This window comes from Phoca vitulina, unplaced genomic scaffold (assembly GCF_004348235.1).
Source record: "Phoca vitulina isolate PV1807 unplaced genomic scaffold, GSC_HSeal_1.0 scaffold20, whole genome shotgun sequence".
Classification (NCBI taxonomy): domain Eukaryota; kingdom Metazoa; phylum Chordata; class Mammalia; order Carnivora; family Phocidae; genus Phoca; species Phoca vitulina.
This window is the reverse complement of record NW_022589723.1, coordinates 30,653,203-30,669,701: the sequence shown is the minus strand read 5'-3', so window position 1 is coordinate 30,669,701 and position 16,499 is coordinate 30,653,203. Positions and strand designations below refer to the sequence as shown.

Below are 16,499 nucleotides of genomic sequence, written 5' to 3'. Positions count from 1 at the left end.
CTGAGATTCCAGTCCAGGCCTGGATTCCCTTCATGAAGTTAGACTAGTTACCGGGGAGAAATGTGGTGCAGAAAACAGCAGATGCTCACACCAGGTTAGACTTGGGCTCAAGGCTTTGTTTTGCTATCTGCAAGGTATGTGACTTTTGGTAAAATCTATTGGAGCCTTGGTTTCCTCATTTGAAAAATGAGGGCAATCCAATAAATGAGGAGGCTGACTCACCTATAAGATCCCTTCCAGCTATGTAATTCCAAGCTTCAATGAGGGGGGAGAAAAGATAATTAAAAATAAATTCTCCGAGGGCGCCTGGGTGGCTCAGTTGGTTAGGCGACTGCCTTCGGCTCGGGTCATGATTCTGGAGTCCCGGGATCGAGTCCCGCATTGGGCTCCCTGCTCAGCGGGGAGTCTGCTTCTCTCTCTCTCTCAAATAAATAAATAAATAAATAAAATAAATTCTCCGAGCATCCAGTGCAACAAAAGGGATACGAATTCCCTGAAGACAGAGGCTCACATGCTTCCTTTGTACTCCCTGAGTACCTGGCACAGGTCTTGGAATTCCTCACCGAAGGGCCTCAGCCCGCTGGGAGACAAATGCGTAAAATGACCCTTACAGAGGCAGAGAAGGATGGAAAGAGTAGTGGGGGGGGGGGGCGGTTACGCAACGGAAGCTGCAGGCCTTGGGGTAGTCGGCCCAGGAGTGGGCAACCGCCAAGTGAAGATAAACACGGTGGGAGGGATCAGAGGCCCCTCTTTCCAAAGGCCAAGTTGAGCCGCAGTGAGGGCTCGAGCCGAGAAAAAGTGTGTTGGAGGCATGGTTCTAAAAACCAATCTTCAAGCCGCATTGGGTGACACAACACCACGCGTTGCCGAGCTCCGCCCCTTCCCACCTCGCCCACTGGTGCACGAGATTTGGTATGCTTTCCCCCACAGTAAGACTCCTTTCACCGCCGCGCGATTAGTACCGCCCAAGCTCGGCGAGTTTGAACCCAACGAAAGACACGCCCGTTGTCACGCCCCTGTCTCTGATTGGCTGGAGAATTTAAAGATCCGGCCGGTTATAGGGTGATTTTCTACTTCTAGTATTTGAAAGTTCGTACTGCCCGAGGTTCACTAGCTGGCCGGCTCTGTTCAGCGCGTTCGTCCGCGTGCAGGTGCAAGTGAGTGTCCACGCGACCCCAGAGGTGGGAGACAGAGAGTCTGCTTTTTCAAAGGGTCTCTGCCGGGAGGGTGCAGACGAGTGGGTCAGACGGAGGAAACATAGATTCCCGAGCCCCAGGGTCCCCGGCAATTTCCCTAGCCAAATATTCTCCACCCAGTGCCCATCTTGGAGATGGGAAGAGTCAGGGCTCGGGAATCACACTAACCCTGACTCCTACCAGTCGTTGTAACCTCTCCCAGTCTGTTTCCACTTCTGTACACGGGTAATAGTGAGATTGACCTGGCAGCATATAAACCACTGGACGTATCTGGAAGACAGAAGGTCCCCTGCTCATCTCTCCATTTGAGCTTCCCCTGCTTCCTTGGGAGAGGACTCTGAGGATTCCCTTGCCTGCCCTGGGCTTCTTGGAATCAGCCTCCTTTTTTTGTTCAGGAGCCTGCTTTCGCGGCTCTGGTCGGACAGCTGAGGCTCCCCATTCCTGGGTGCATTTGACGCTGCCCATCCACCGCTCTGGAAATTACCGTGTAGGAGAGTAAGGTCTACGTGAATTTCGGTTGGTCCCAGGTCCCTTTTGCCGTCTGCGTGACCTCTTTTTGTTCCTAGTGACAGCCTCCGTGACCCTATGTGGTCTTGACCGGGCTCCCGATTAGGTCCACTGAGTCCTCGTGACCCCTGCGCTCCGGGCTTTTTGCAGATCTGCCGGAGGCGGTGGCGATGCTGTCTGTCACCCAGGCAGCGCCGGCGGAATTGGAGGACGCGGAGCTGCGGTGCCGCGTGTCTGTGGAGGAGTTGAGCCCCGGCGGGCAGCCGCGAAAGCGCCAGGCCTTACGCACGGCGGAGCTGAGCCTGGGGCGGAATGAGCGCCGCGAGCTGCTGCTGCGGCTGCAGGCGCCTGGGCCCGCGGGCCGGCCGCGCTGCTTCCCTCTGCGGGCCGCGCGCCTCTTCACGCGCTTCGCGGCGGCCGGACGCAGCACGCTGCGGCTCCCCAGCGACGGCGTTCCCGGGGCGGGCGCTGTGCAGCTGCTGCTCTCCGACTGCCCTCCGGACCGCCTGCGACGCTTCCTGCGCACGCTGCGCCTCAAGCTGGCCGCGGCCCCCGGGCCGGGGCCGGCCTCCGCCCGCGCGCAGCTGCTTGGCCCGCGGCCCCGCGACTTCGTCACCATCAGCCCCGTGCAGCCCGAGGAGCTGCGGCGCGCGGTGGCCACCCGGGTCTCGCGCGCCACGCCCGTGAAGCGGCCGGTGGAACCCCGGGAGGGAGCCGAGCCCAGCACTGTGAGGACAGGAAAGGGGGGACGCCTCAGGGAGTGGGTGTGCCCCTGAGATGGAAGAGACCCAGGAGGCCCAAGTTTAGGGGGTTGCTGGTTAGCTCAGAGGAGATGCCCATTGGACATCTGAGTGTGACAGGGATGTGGGAATTGTGCAGTGTTTCTCCAGAGTGCAATCCCTGAGTAAGCTAGAATAGGAAGAGGGCCCACTTCACGGTAAAAGGGAAAGTAGAGAAGGTGACTTCAGAAGAAAAAGTAGGAGGCTGTTGGGCCTAGAGAAGGAGAGGAGCTTTTGGAGAGAAGAAGTGACCAGCAGTGTCAGGGGCAGCCAACAGGTCTGAGCAGTTGGGGGGGACAAAGTCTGGAAGGTCTGACAGTGTTTATGAACTGGGGCAGGTGGATCACAGACCACAGGGGTTTGAGACTCAGCTGGGGAGAAGATGGAGATGGAGCCAGGCAGGGTTTTGCTGTGAGACAGGCAGGTTTGTGCCAGGAAGAGTAGTGAGAAGGAAGGACCTGTGAGAGAACCAGGAGATTTAGGGAAACCAGGGGAGGGAGCTGAGGGAGGATCCAGACCCACATAGTGCAGTCACCAGGGCACCAGGGATCAGTGGAAACCCAGCCTTGAGCCCTTCCTTCCTCAAGGACAGACCTGGTCCGGAGTAGTTACTGGTAAGATCTCCAGGGGAACCAAAGCTGCCCATGGGCTTCAAGGAGTGAAACCAGCAGAGAAACAAAGGGCTACCAGGCCTAGCATGGCACCCAGGCTAGGAAGCCCTGAGACAGTCCTGTCCCCCCACAGGAAGCCCCAAGGTGGCCCTTGCCTGTGAAGAGGCTGAGCTTGCCCCCCACCAAACCACAGCTTTCTAAGGAACAGGCTGCGGTGCTGAGGGTTGTCCTGAAAGGCCAGAGCATCTTCTTCACTGGGAGTGCAGGTAGTGGGGGGGCAGCGTGGGGGGTGGGGGAACGGTGATGGGGGAGGATGGAGGAGCAGGTGACCCCGACTTTACGCTCTGCCCAGGGACAGGGAAGTCTTATCTGCTGAAGCGGATCCTGGGCTCACTGCCTCCCACAGGTACTGTGGCTACTGCCAGCACTGGGGTGGCAGCCTGCCACATCGGGGGGACCACCCTCCACGCCTTTGCAGGTAAGTGGGGACCTCTAGGGCTTGAGCTGGAAGCCAGCCAGGCCTGTGAGATGGAAGAGGGGGTCAGTGGCTAGGGTCTTAGGCTGAGTAGTGTCACTCACAGGCATCGGCTCAGGCCAGGCTCCCCTGGCGCAGTGTGTGGCCCTGGCCCAGCGGCCAGCTGTGCGCCAGGGCTGGCTGAACTGCCAGCGGCTAGTCATCGATGAGATCTCCATGGTGGAGGCGGACCTGTTTGACAAGCTGGAAGCGGTGGCCAGGTCAGTATATGCAGTAAGGGCTGGGTTCTGGTGGTTTTCCGTATGGAACCTGGCCACCCCAGCTGCTAAAGTACCCCGTGCTCCTCTCCAGAGCTGTCCGGCAGCAGGACAAGCCATTTGGAGGGATCCAGCTCATCATCTGTGGGGACTTCCTGCAGCTGCCACCTGTCACCAAGGGCTCCCAGCCCCCGAAGTTCTGCTTTCAGGTATCACTCACCCTCTGGCCCTGCCCCCCACAGGTGTCTGCTCTTCTCCCTGAAACCCCTGCCCTGCCCCCACCAGGCCAAGAGCTGGAGAAGGTGTGTCCCAGTGACCCTGGAGCTGACCGAGGTGTGGAGGCAGGCCGACCAGATCTTCATCTCTCTGCTGCAGGCTGTCAGGCTGGGAAGGTGGGCCCCCGTGAACAGAGAAGGGGGGAAAGTGCTTCATGGCCCCATAGAAGATGGTCATTCTCTAAGCACTGGGACCCTGCCTCCTCCAAGGTTGGGTCCGCATCACCCAGCACAGGCCCTGGCACAGACCAGATGTCAGGGAAGTATGGACACATGGATACACGAGAAGAAATCAGAGATGTTAACACTCCTATTTCACAGATACAGAAACGGGGTTCAAAGAGGTGAAGTGACTTGCCCCAAGTTCCAGCCAGTAAGTGACTGGGCTGGGATTTGAACCTGGCCTGACTCTAAAACCCAAGTTCCTCCCACTCTTAGAGAGCCAAGTGGGGTCACTTGGTGAGGGAGAGAGGTTGCAGGCACGATCCCACCCCAGCTAGGACAAAAGGTTGAAATGCCAGGATGACTCATGTGCAAGCAGGCAGGAGGCCAGGAAGGCAGAAGACATGGGCCAGAGCTGGGCCTTGAAAACCAGCTTGGGACAGGATCGGCGGAGGAGGTGGTGGTAGTGAGGGGCTTTCTATGCTTAGGGACCCCTGTCACAGACATATGAGGCAGGTAGGAAGGTACATCGCACACAACAGCATCTGTGGGGAACAAGAGGAAGATTGAGTGGCAGAGCAGAGAGAGATGCAGGTCTTAAGTTGTTTCCCCTTCTCCCATGTGATTTGCTGTTGCACCCAGGCTTCTCCATGTGGAGGAAGGCTTGAGATAGAAACACAGGCTAGGGGCGCCTGGCTGGCTCAGTCGGAGAAGCCTTGATCAAGTGGGTCTTGATCTTGGGGCCGGGAGTTTGAGCCCCACAATGGGTGTAGAGATTACTTAAAAAAAATATATCAGTGAACATTATATCAAAAAACTCATGATGTACTATACATTGGCTAATTGAATTTAAATAAACAAACAAACTTTAAAAAGAAAGAAAAAGAAACACAGGCTAGATTTTTGCTCCCAAGGCAGCAAGCCAGAGGCTATAAGTTTGTAGCCTGGAGGCCAATCTGATTATAGGCTACCCGTATGACAGGGTATCAACATCAGTGCCTTGTCCAGGCCCTCTGAACCTCTAGCCTGTGCTCACTCATCATATCCGACTTCCTCAGGAGCACTGGGATGGGAGGGTGGCTAGCTCCTACCTGGGGGCAGTCACAGGGAAGGGTCCCTGCTCATGATCATTCCCCATGTCTGGGGTCCGAGTGGGGAAAGGCAAGTTGGCCAGCCTGGGGGCCAGCACATTTTGCCCTGGTGCCCCTTTCTAATCCCCAAGTCTGACCCATGGCCTACTGCTTGGGCCATATCAGCCAGGTGCCCCACCTTCCCTGGTGTTCAGGTGGGCTCTGCCCTGACAGCCCAGCCCCTACAGGTGCTCAGATGAAGTGACCCGCCAGCTCCAGGCCACAGCCTCCCACAAGGTGGAGCGAGATGGGATTGTAGCCACAAGGCTCTGCACTCACCAGGATGACGTGGCCCTCACCAACAGGAGGCGACTGCAGGAACTGCCAGGTGAGCAGGGAGCCAGGGCTGGTCAAAACCAGCTGGGAGGGGCCATCAGGCAGGTATGGGTCCCCCACCGCCACCCAACAGCCTGGGCCCTTGGGGCCATTTGGATATTTAGGCCCCCACCTCTCTGGCCATAAAGGCCCTTACATTTGCAGATGTAACTGTGACTTGAGAGGCATGATCTTGAACAGGTCAAGGTCACTGAGCCAGTAAATACTGGAAGTAAGACTTGAACCCAGGGGTGCCTGGGTGGCTCAGTTGTTAAGTGTCTGCCTTCAGCTCAGGTCATGATCCCAGAGTCGTGGGATCGAGCCCCGCATCGGGCTCCCAGCTCAGTAGGAAGCCTGCTTCTCTCTCTCTCACTCCCCCTGTTTGTGTTCCCTCTCTCGCTGTGTCTCTCTCTGTCAAATAAATAAATAAATTCTTTAAAAAAAGACTTGAACCCAGGCCCCTGATTCCAAAGCCCCAGCTTGCCTGAGCTGTCCCCACTACCGCCTTCTACACCCTGGTCTAATACATGGTTTTGGAAACTGAGCCACAAGTCAGTGACTTGTAATCTGTTTGCCCAACTCTTTTTTTCCTAGGTGAGGTACACAGCTTTAAGGCCATGGACAGTGACCCTGAGCAAGCCCGGATCCTGGATGCCCAGTGTCCCGTTAGCCAGATCCTTCAACTCAAGCTGGGGGCCCAGGTGAGTGGGAAGCAGAGCCAAGACCTGGGGGGCCTGGGCTTCCCCAGTCCTTGCCCTTTGGCCCAGGCAGCTCCATAGCCAGAGGGCCCAGCTGTGACCCCAGGGAACTCCCTCCCTCCTGCTCCCACCCACCTTCCTATCTTCAGCCTCCCACTGCCCTCTTCTTGCTAGGCCTGGGGCACCAGCAACAATGCTTTGGACAAGCCCCTTTCCCTTGCTGAAGCTCAGTTTCCTCGTCTGTGTCGTGTGAGAGAGCCCTGCTTCTTCCCATGATGTTGGGGTGGGCCAAATGGGAGACTTCCCTCAGGTTCTGAAAGGCACTTGAGGGCTGGAAGAGGGGTGACAGGACCTGGAGCTATCCCTCATGATTTTGGCCCATACACATACCCCATAACAGACATGATCATTTTCAGAACCCTGTCATGTCCGTTACCTTATTGCTCCTTACCCCCTCCTGAGGCAAACAGCAAATGTCATTCCCCTTTGACACTAGGGGCAACTGAGACCGGGGAAAATAAAGCAGCTTGCCACAGGGGTCACAGTCAGCCGGTGACAGAGTTAAGGATTAGGATTCAGTGCCTCTCCAGGAGTGCCCCCAGCCTCCTGGAACTGCCCCCAGCGACTGCTGGAGCTGAGGCCAGGTGTTGGAATGGGCTGCTCTCCGTGCCTCAAGTTCACTTTCCCTTGCAGGTGATGTTGGTGAAGAACTTAGCAGTGTCCCGGGGCCTAGTGAATGGCGCCCGGGGGGTGGTCATTGGGTTCGAGACGGAGGGGAGAGGTAAATGATGGGAGATCAGTCCTACTGCTTGGGTTTGCAGCAGGCCCTGGGGTATGTGTGAGGAGACGGCTAGGATGGGTGGCTCAGTCGTTAAGCGTCTGCCTTCGGCTCAGGTCATGATCCCGGGATCCTGGGATCGAGCCCCACATTGGGCTCCCTGCTTGGTGGGAAGCCTGCTTCTCCTTCTCCCCCTCCCCCTGCTTGCATTCCCTCTCTGGCTGTGTCTCTCTCTGTCAAATAAATAAATAAAATCTTAAAAAAAAAAAAAAAAAAGAAGGCTAGGATGGAGGGGTAAGGCCTGCTCCTCACCTCTGAGCCCTGAAGCAGGGCCAAAAGGTGGGACTTCTCCACTCCTCCCTCAGGGCTGCCCCAGGTACGGTTCCTCTGCGGAGTCACCGAGGTCATCCGTGCTGACCGCTGGACGGTGCAGGCCACTGGGGGCCAACTCCTCAGCCGGCAGCAGCTGCCCCTCCAGCTGGCCTGGGCAATATCCATCCACAAGAGCCAGGTAAGCAGCAAGTACGGGGGACAGGGCAGGGCAGACGGGGGACAGGATAGGCCTGGGGCATATTGAAGGGGGTTCTTAAAGGCTTTGTGAAGGTTGAGCTTGCCCTGGATGGAAAGTTCCAGACCAGTGGTAGAATTAGCCTTTCTTTTGCGCATTTCCCATCCTGCTTCCTCTCCCTTTCCCAGACACATACTCTTCCCTCTGTCATCTCCTTTCCTGCCATTTCTTGAGCCACTACCAGATGTTAAATTTAATGTGATAATCAGTCCTGTTTTACAGAAGGGGAAACCAAAGCTCAGAGTGGTTAAGTAAAGTTGTCCAAGGTCACATAGAGAGTGAGACAGAGCCAGGATTCATTTCCATGCCTGTCTGACCCAGGCCTGAACTCTTTCCTTTCACCCCCCATCCCTCTATTCTAATCCTCAATCTGTGTCTCCTGGACCTCCTCCTACTCAGACACCCAGTTGTTGTCAATCTGTCTCTCTGCCTTGAGAATCTCTGTACTGGCTGAAGAGATCCAGGGGCAGTCGCTGTGCCAGTGTAGGTGAGGTCAGGCTCTTGCGCATAGGGATTGCAGGCTGAGCTGGCTCTAGCTCTGTCCCTCCATTCCCTCAGGGCATGTCCCTGGACTGCGTGGAGATCTCTCTGGGCCGTGTGTTTGCCAGTGGCCAGGCCTATGTGGCCCTTTCCCGGGCCCGCAGCCTGCAGGGCCTGCGTGTGCTGGACTTTGATCCCATGGTGGTTCGCTGTGACCCCCGTGTGCTGAGCTTCTATGCCGCCCTGCGGAGGGGCAGGGGCCTCCTCAGCCTGGTAAGAGGGAGTCCCCTGATGGTGGGTCATATGGTGTGGGAAGCCTGGGAGCTAGGACAGAGGGAAGGCCAAGGGACCGTGGGACAGGGGTGGCAGAGCCTCTTCTGGCTCTGTTGGGAGCAGGCGCAAGAGGAAGGAGATGCTGGCCCCTAGGCTGTGGCCCCAGGGGACAGCATGAGTCCTTGACTGGGTTTCTCTGTCTCTGATCCAGAAGTCTCCAAATGATGATGAGGCAGCCTCAGACCAGGAGAATGAGGACCCAAACCTTTGAGCCTCAAAGAGAAGACAAATGGTGGTCTCCCCTTCTTCCTCCTCCCTAGTGGGCCAAGGCCCCTGGAGACAACTGGGGGAGGATAGCCAGTGTCTCTTTCTGCATTCTTTAGGGCTCTCAGCCTCCTGGCAGGGTACAAGGGAGAGCACTTTCTACCCATTTGCCAGCTGTGCCTCAGTTTCTCCCCTTGCCCTGGGTGAGCTGCTTCCAGGGACAGGAGTAACCCTTTCTGGGCCAGTTGGGAAAGGGCCTATGGTGGCACCTGGTGTTCTGGAACAAAGCTATCTGTGAGGGCTGGCCCAGGGCCACACGGTTGTGAATGCTGCTCTCTTTGGGCTGCAGAGGGGAGAGGCAGTGAAGACAGGTACTTCAGGAGCAGGAACAGGCTATAGGAGCCCTGGACTGGGAGATTCAGGCCAAGTACAGGGCCCAAACAGAGAAGGGAACCTGGGGTTCTTGTCACAGCTAGGACCAGGCTAGCACAGGCTAGGACAAACCCCCTCCTGAGCCTAACCTGAGAACACACAATGCAAACCATGTGCCTGTATCTTAAGCTCCTTTTTTGGAGAAGAAATAGTATTTAGGGGTATTGAGATGGATGTTCTCAGATTATATTTATTTAGGACAAATAAACTTGTGAATTGTGTGAGGACTGTGAGTTGAGTCTTCTGCTCTCTTTAAGAAGGCATCCCTGCCTGGGGTACGGGCTACACGTGTGGCCAGGGCCCTCTCCCCATGGGTGCACACAGAGGTGCTTACATCACGACACCCTTACGTGAGCCTTTGTTAGGATTACTGGTTATTTGGAAAGCTGAGTTACCCAAGATTGGTGACTCAAAATGAAATGACAAGGTGAATCACTGTTGCCCAGGGGTCAGACAAGGACACAGGAGTGCATTCACATGACAGGAAATGGGCCTGTCACAACATCTGAATGCTGGGATCTTGGTCGCAACTTTCTCACTTTGTGCCTTGCTGGCTGGGGCTCTAGCTTGAACGTTGTGAAGGGTAAGGGATCATCAACAAACTAGCTTCAGATGGGTAGCCTGGGTGGCTCAGTGGGTTAAGCGTCTGCCTTCAGCTCAGGTCATGACCCAGGGTCCTGGGATTGAGTCTTGCATCAGGCTCCCTGCTCAGTGGGGAGTCTGCTTCTCCCTCTCCCACTCCCCCTGCTTGTGCTCTCTCTCTCTCTGTCTAATAAATAAAATCTTTTATATAAAGATTTTATTTATTAGACAGAGAGAGAGAGAGACACAGCGAGAGAGGGAACACAAGCAGGGGGAGCAGGAGAGGGAGAAGCAGGCTTCCCGCTGAGCAGGGAGCCTGATGCGGGGCTCGATCCCAGGACCCTGGGATCATGACCTGAGCCAAAGACAGACGCCCAACGATTGAGCCACCCAGGCGCCCCTATATACATAAAATCTTTAAAAAAAAAAAAAAAAGCTAGCTTCAGTTGATCAAAGAGTCTGATGGAAATTGTTTAGGGGCCCTTGTGGTTTTGGCTAAAACCAGGTTACCTGGTTATGAGTAAAATGTATTTTAAATGTTAAATCGATAATGGTGGGAGGAGTGAAACCATGCTGGTGGCAGGAAGACATGAAGTCTGGGCATTTGAGGGCATTTATCCTTGTCTTCCAAAGGCCAGCAGAGGCCCCAGCACACAGAGCAGGTGCTCAGGGAGTGGAGACCGTGGATAAGGTGGCTCCGTGCTGTGGTGTTTCAGAGGCGCTGCAGGGCCTCAGCTGTTCCCTGTGGGCTTCATGGAGGAGGCAGGGCTACAGCCTGTGGAGACTTTGACTGATGGTCAGGGGACAGACGTGGCTTTCCACCTCATTTTGCCACTCCCCGGTTGTGTGACTTTAGGCATGTTACACAACCTCTCTGGGGGTTTCCTCATCTATAAAGTGCAGGTGGTAACTGTGACTTTCATGTAGGATTGTCGGAGAAAGGCCAGCCACGTGGCAGGAGCTCGGTCAGGAGCTATCAGTAACATGTACGATCACTAATGATTATCACCATGATGTCTGCAGAGCATAGCATTGTCTGGTCCCTACATCCTTCGGCAGACAAGATGTGGAGGCTCGGAGGGGTGCTGGCCTCACCCCTGGATGACCCCTGCCTGTCTTATTCTTGTCACCACTCTTCCTGACCTTGAGGAGTTGATTGTTTTTCCGTAGCTTGAACCCTTTTCTCTGCCCCAAATAGAAGACACTCTCTAGGAGAAGCCAAGCCCATCAGGGTGACCCCCCACCCAACAAGTGGGCAACCATGGAGGCCCTTCAATGCGGTGCCATTTGAAAGTCTGTTTCCCATCTGCCCATATGACATAGTCCTCCTCGTGGATCCAGCTGTGAGCAGGGCTTACCAGGGCCCTTCCCTACAAGGGGCCTACAGTCTGGTTGCACCTTGCTTTTTTCACTCCTTCCAGTTAACACAGTTTGGCGACCATCCAGTTCAGCACAGATAGCATTATCTTGGGCTTCCTAGCAGCTCTGCACCCTTTGGATGGAAACAGAAGAACCTGACTCAAGATAACAAGCAGGAAAGGAAGGTAATGGAAGGCTAGCTCGAAGAACTGATATGAAGCCCAAACCCAGGCTTGGCTACAAGTGGGAACCAGGGAGGCTAGAACTAATGGCAGGAGTGGAGTTGGGAAGAGCTGGCTGGGGGGAGCTCTGTGGCCACCCCCAGGCACAGGCATGGCCATCAGGGAGGGAGTCCTGTACTCTTCTGCCTCCTTGCTTCACTGTCCACACCTAAAGGCAGGTGCGGGGGTGTGACTGGTTGAGCTTGCTTTCCCGTGGGGGTCCTGCAGCTCCCTAGCAGGAGGCTGAATATGCCACCAAGGTGCAAGAGGGACCAGGGCTTTTGCCAAGAGAGGAATCTCCCATCATCCCCCAGAGCCAGGCTATAGAAGATGTTTGAAGGTCCTGGTGATACTATTATTTCTTCTTCATCCTCTCCTCTCCCCTCCCCAGACTATCCTCTCTGATCCTGCCCTCTACACACACTGCTGAGCCACGCCTCACCACCTCCAGCTTCTTCCCCTCACCCAAGGACCAATTTCAGCTTTCCCTGGTCTCATATGGACTTGCCCTGTTTAAAGATGTCTTCCTCATGGGACTGCCGGTATACCAGAAGTCCTGACCTTAGCAATCCCTTCTTGTTGTGAGGATGCTCTCCAGAAGGCTCCAGAAGGCTCCAGAGAAAGGCACCCATGTCCCCTGTGAGGAGGAGCTGCTCTCAGGCCAGATCATGTGAGGGGCATGTGCAAGGAACCTCACAGTTCCTTGACATCTTATTTAATCTAACTTCATACCTGGATCCCTGGGGGTGTAGGGAAATCCCATCTCAGCCAGATTTGAGGGCTCCCCACCCACCCCTAGGGTCGCACAGGCAGGGAGTAGGGCTTACAAGAGCAGGCCTCTCGTGTCCATGGCCTCATGGTGGCTGCAGACACCCACAGTGACAAGCATCCATAGGCCTTAACTCTACCCAGGCCCTAGGGAAAGGTAAGCGTTGGGGAAAGGTCACAGCCTCTCCAGAGGTCTCCCTCTCTGCCCTCTGGAGCCCTGCCACCTCTTTATGGTGCTCCCAGGGGACCCTCTGATCACTCATCCCTCCCTAGTCTTGGGGACCCTCCTCTCTCTGCCTCTCCTTCCCCTACCATAGTCCCCTGAAGGAACTGGAAGCAAAATCCAGAGGAGTGTGTTCTCAGGTAGCCTCTGGATTTGAGGCAAAGAAGCACAAAGGCCTCATGACCCTGCTTAGAATAATGGGGGCAGGGGTGGATGGATAAGTATGGGCAGAACAAAGAGAAAATATCTCCAGTAATCACTGTCATTCTGGGATAAAAGAGACTTCCTACCCATTCTGTGTGTTCATTCATGGGTTTAATCCACAAATATTTATTGAGAGCCTCTAATGTTCCAGGTGCTGGGCTAGACACTGGAGACCACCCCCCCCCCCCCGCCCCGTAAACCAGAGTGACATGGCCCTGGGATACCTACAGTGAATAGAGAGAGACCGATTATAAACAAGCCAGCAAATAACAAGCTAAATGGTCAAATAATAAGAGAGTACCCATGGGTGAGGAGAGCTCACTTAGAGGATGGTGGGCGAAAGGGACTGCGAAGTGGGTGCCTTACCCCTGCACACCTCCCTGACTTGGGCTACATGTTTTTAGTCTGAAATGCCCAGATTCACCCATCATGACTCACCTCAAACATCACCTCTGTTCCCAGGATCTAGCCCTGCCCTTTTCTAGAAGAATAGTTCTAGTCTCTGTGCACATGCATTGTGTGGTCCTTGCCTGTGGGTCTTCCTCCTACACCAGAAAGCTCTTCAGAACAGGACTGAGGCCCCTGCTTCTTGCAGCCTGTGCACCCAGCCCAGCACATGGCCTGGGGCAGGCCAACAGCATGGAATGAATAATGCAATGAGAGAAGGCAGGGAGCCTGCAGTTAGGGGACCATAGGGCTTCCCACCTGCCTGAGCACTCTGCCGTGGGGATGGGGGTGCCTGCGCCACTGCTCGGAGGACCCTGGTCTTCTGTCTCCTCTCTGGTTGCCTAGTCATGGGGATTTCCCATTCTTCTCCCCTCCACTCTCCAGAGGAAGGCTGGAGAGAAGTTAGCAGGTGGACAAGTTGGAGAAAGGCATTTAGGAAAAGGGAACTGTGTAGTACAAAGGCAGAGATGTGTGAAAGATGGAGCTTGAGGTTCTGCTTTATTAGACTCGAAAGCAAGACAAATGGCAGTTGGGCGAGTCAGGCACATTCCTGAGGGTGCTCAACACGGGGAGGGGCAGGCAGAACCCCTCTGCGGGGCGAGAGGGGCTCCTGTGAGTCCCACTTCCTGCTGGCCCCCACTTGTCTCCTGTGCCTGACTTGCCTCGGACAGTAATTAGCAAGTTACAGTTCTGTCTGTCTCCTAGAATGAGCCGGAGCCCTTGGGACCAAGAGACCTGGCTTAGATGTCTTTGTGTCCCCATGGCACTCGGCACGATGACTTGAGAAAGGAGATAGTTTATAAAATGTTTGATAAATGAAAGAACGAGTCCCCTGAAAGGCAGGGATGTTTACCCTGATTTCGCAGAGGAGGTAGCTGAGCCAGGCACTGGAACTACAACCCCCCACCCCCTGCCCCACTGTCTTCCTGGAGCTGTCCAGAGGAAGTAAAATGTGGGGCTGAGATGGCCCACCCATGGAGTGCCCACCGGCACCCTGCCCTCAGGGGGGGTGCCCGGGGGAGGGTTGGCTAGGCATGATTCATCTTTCCTGAGGTCCTGGCATATTTTGCCTACCTCCACAGGGCCAAGGGTCATGCTCAGAGGCCCCCAATCCCAGCGTAAGTAGGCCCTCCAGATCCCCAAGCACCATGCATGGAAGACCACTAGGTGGCACTAAGTGGTCAGTTAGTCCCTTCCTAGTGACAGGGCAGGTCCTTTGTCTCCTCGCTGTGCCTGAGCTGGGCTCCCGGGCACCTCAGGAGCTGGGTTGCCCAGTAGGTGTAGGGAGGAGAGGTTCCTTTGCTGAGAAGCTTGCACTGGGTATGTGTGGAGGACCTCATGGTTTGTGTTCATGAGCCCTCTTGTTCGTTTTTCACAATAACTCTGATAGGACAATGGGACATTATCCCCACCTTAGTGGAGAGAGAACGAATTTCTTGAAAGGTTAGATGACTTGGCCAAAGCCACCCTGCAAGCTGGGTCTGGAACTCAAGTCCCAGCTACAGGGAGGGTCCTGGGGTTTTTGCAAAGTCAGCAGAGGGCCCTGAGGCTCCAAGTGGCTCCGGCACTTCCCATGTGACCGTGAACAAGCTGCTGAAATCCTCAGCCCTAGTTTCATCATTAGTGAAGTGGGTCTAAGAGCTACCAACGGAGTTAGGACAAGTAAAGAGCTGGGGTGGAGGCAGGCAGGGGTGACCCCCTCATGGTTAGCTCCTATTGTCTCCATTACACTTACTCTAAGTGGCCACCCTGTACTGACCCCGTTCCCTCCCTGCCTCTAGAGTGGCCCAGAGGATAACAAAGAGAATTAACAGGATCCAGAGTAAACGAAAATTTCTCCTTCAGTCTTCCCTCCTAGAGGACCCAGGCTGTGCCTACCCACTGCGAGGAAGGGGAGAATGAAGGCCCCCCACCTTCCCCCAAGAAACATAAGGTCCCAGCCCTAGTCGGTGAGTACATTTGTCAGAACTGGTCCTCTTCTTTCCTCTGTCCCTCTTCTTTTTTATTTTTATTTTTTTTTTAAGTAGTTTCCATGCCCAACATGAGGCTTGAACTCACAACCCTGAGATCAAGAGTCCCATGCTCTACCAACTGAGCCAGCCAGGCACCCCCTCCATTCCTCCTCTTAACAGAGCTTTGACAACCCTTTGCATGGGATCTTCAGACTGAGATTACCGAGGAAGAGACAGGCTTACAGAAGGTGGGCAGCTCACAGTCCCTCAGCTGTAAGTGGCAGAGCTAGGATGGGCATAAGGTCTCACCCTGGTATTCAGAGCCTTTGAAAAAAGAGCAAGCATGGGTGCTTCTCAGCCCCTAGCTTTGTCCCAGAAATCCCACACTCAAGACTCCATTTCTTTTTTTTTCCTCCCCCCCACCCCCCGTTTTTTAAGAGAGAGAGAGAGCGCATGCGTGTGCACAAGCAGGGGGAGCAGCAGAGGGAGAGGGAGAAGCAGACTCCCCGCTGAGCAAGGAGCCCAAGGTGTGGCTCCATCCCAGAACCCTGGGATCACGACCTGAGCTGAAGGCAGACACTTAAGCAATTGAGCCACCAGGCATCCCTTCTTTAAGATTCCAAAAGCCTCACCTGCTGAGATAGAACCGGCTGGGAGGGGCCAAGATGGAAGGGGAAGGGCTTGGAAGGAGACCGTGAATAGGGACATGAACTCCGGGCGGTGCCAGACCGGCCCTGCAGGGAGGGGGCTGACTGCTACTCCACCTCCCACTCAGACTCTCACTCCCTTGACTCTGGCTCCTTCCTCGCCAGGAATGGCCTTTCATTTCCTCTCCTGCCAGTATTGGGTTCGGTTAGCAGAGTCCCAGCTCACCTGGAAGGTGTGGAGTGAGAAGGGCATCCAGTTACATGCTGGGGCTGGGAGGGCAGGCAGGGGCAACCTGGGGGCAGGAGCCAAAGGCCTGGGAACTGATGGTGGGAGCAGGTGTGTTGGGGGGGGCCCAAGACACCCCCACCCTGTGGCCACCCTCCCATCCCCGCCATAGGGGACCCTGTCTTCTGGGCTCAATGCCTTCCTGAACTCCTTCTCCTAGCTCCTGGGGACTGTTATGGAAAGACCGGCATCCGGCATCTGGGAGCTAATGCTTCCCTCCTAGAGGACCCAGGCTGTGGGTTCCCTGAGCTGGGTCTCAGTTTCCTTATTCTCGGAATGGGGGTAGGGCGGGAATAAGCCCTGTTGGACCGATGCCCTGTAGCCTGGGATTGTGTCCGTAAACTAGAAGGGCTCTGCACGCCCCCAGGAGGTCCTTCTCTTTCTTTTTTTTCTCTCCACCCAGGGTGGCCTCCTCCCCCCACCCTTCCCCCTGGGCCCTGGCACAGCACTCCATGCCTATTTAAGGCAAATCTCCTGATCTCCTTTTAAATAACATTCGCTTCTTGTTGTGGAGAAGACAAGCAAGGCCTGAGCTTAGGGAAAGGGGAGGGGAGCCCCAGACAGCCCATCGGAGAGTAGGGGGAAGGGGATATGGGGGTGAAGCAGGTTT

At 55.4% G+C, this 16,499-nt stretch overlaps 1 protein-coding gene and 1 non-coding gene across 2 annotated transcripts; one reads left to right on the top strand and one right to left on the bottom strand.

Moving 5' to 3' along the window:
- Positions 1–906: 906 nt before the first annotated feature.
- Positions 907–9,328, top strand: PIF1 (PIF1 5'-to-3' DNA helicase). The gene is made up of 13 exons (XM_032417580.1): positions 907–1,157; positions 1,854–2,431; positions 3,227–3,359; positions 3,446–3,571; positions 3,675–3,828; positions 3,920–4,034; positions 4,111–4,217; positions 5,581–5,720; positions 6,302–6,408; positions 7,099–7,186; positions 7,549–7,694; positions 8,310–8,504; positions 8,716–9,328. Exons 2-13 carry the CDS (start codon positions 1,874–1,876, stop codon positions 8,773–8,775), a joined length of 1,929 nt encoding a protein of 642 aa, XP_032273471.1. The 5' UTR covers positions 907–1,157; positions 1,854–1,873; the 3' UTR covers positions 8,776–9,328.
- A 5,709-nt stretch (positions 9,329–15,037) lies between these two features.
- Positions 15,038–15,110, bottom strand: TRNAK-CUU. The gene has a single exon. It is a non-coding gene; the product is annotated as a tRNA-Lys (tRNA).
- Between the last annotated feature and the right edge of the window lie 1,389 nt (positions 15,111–16,499).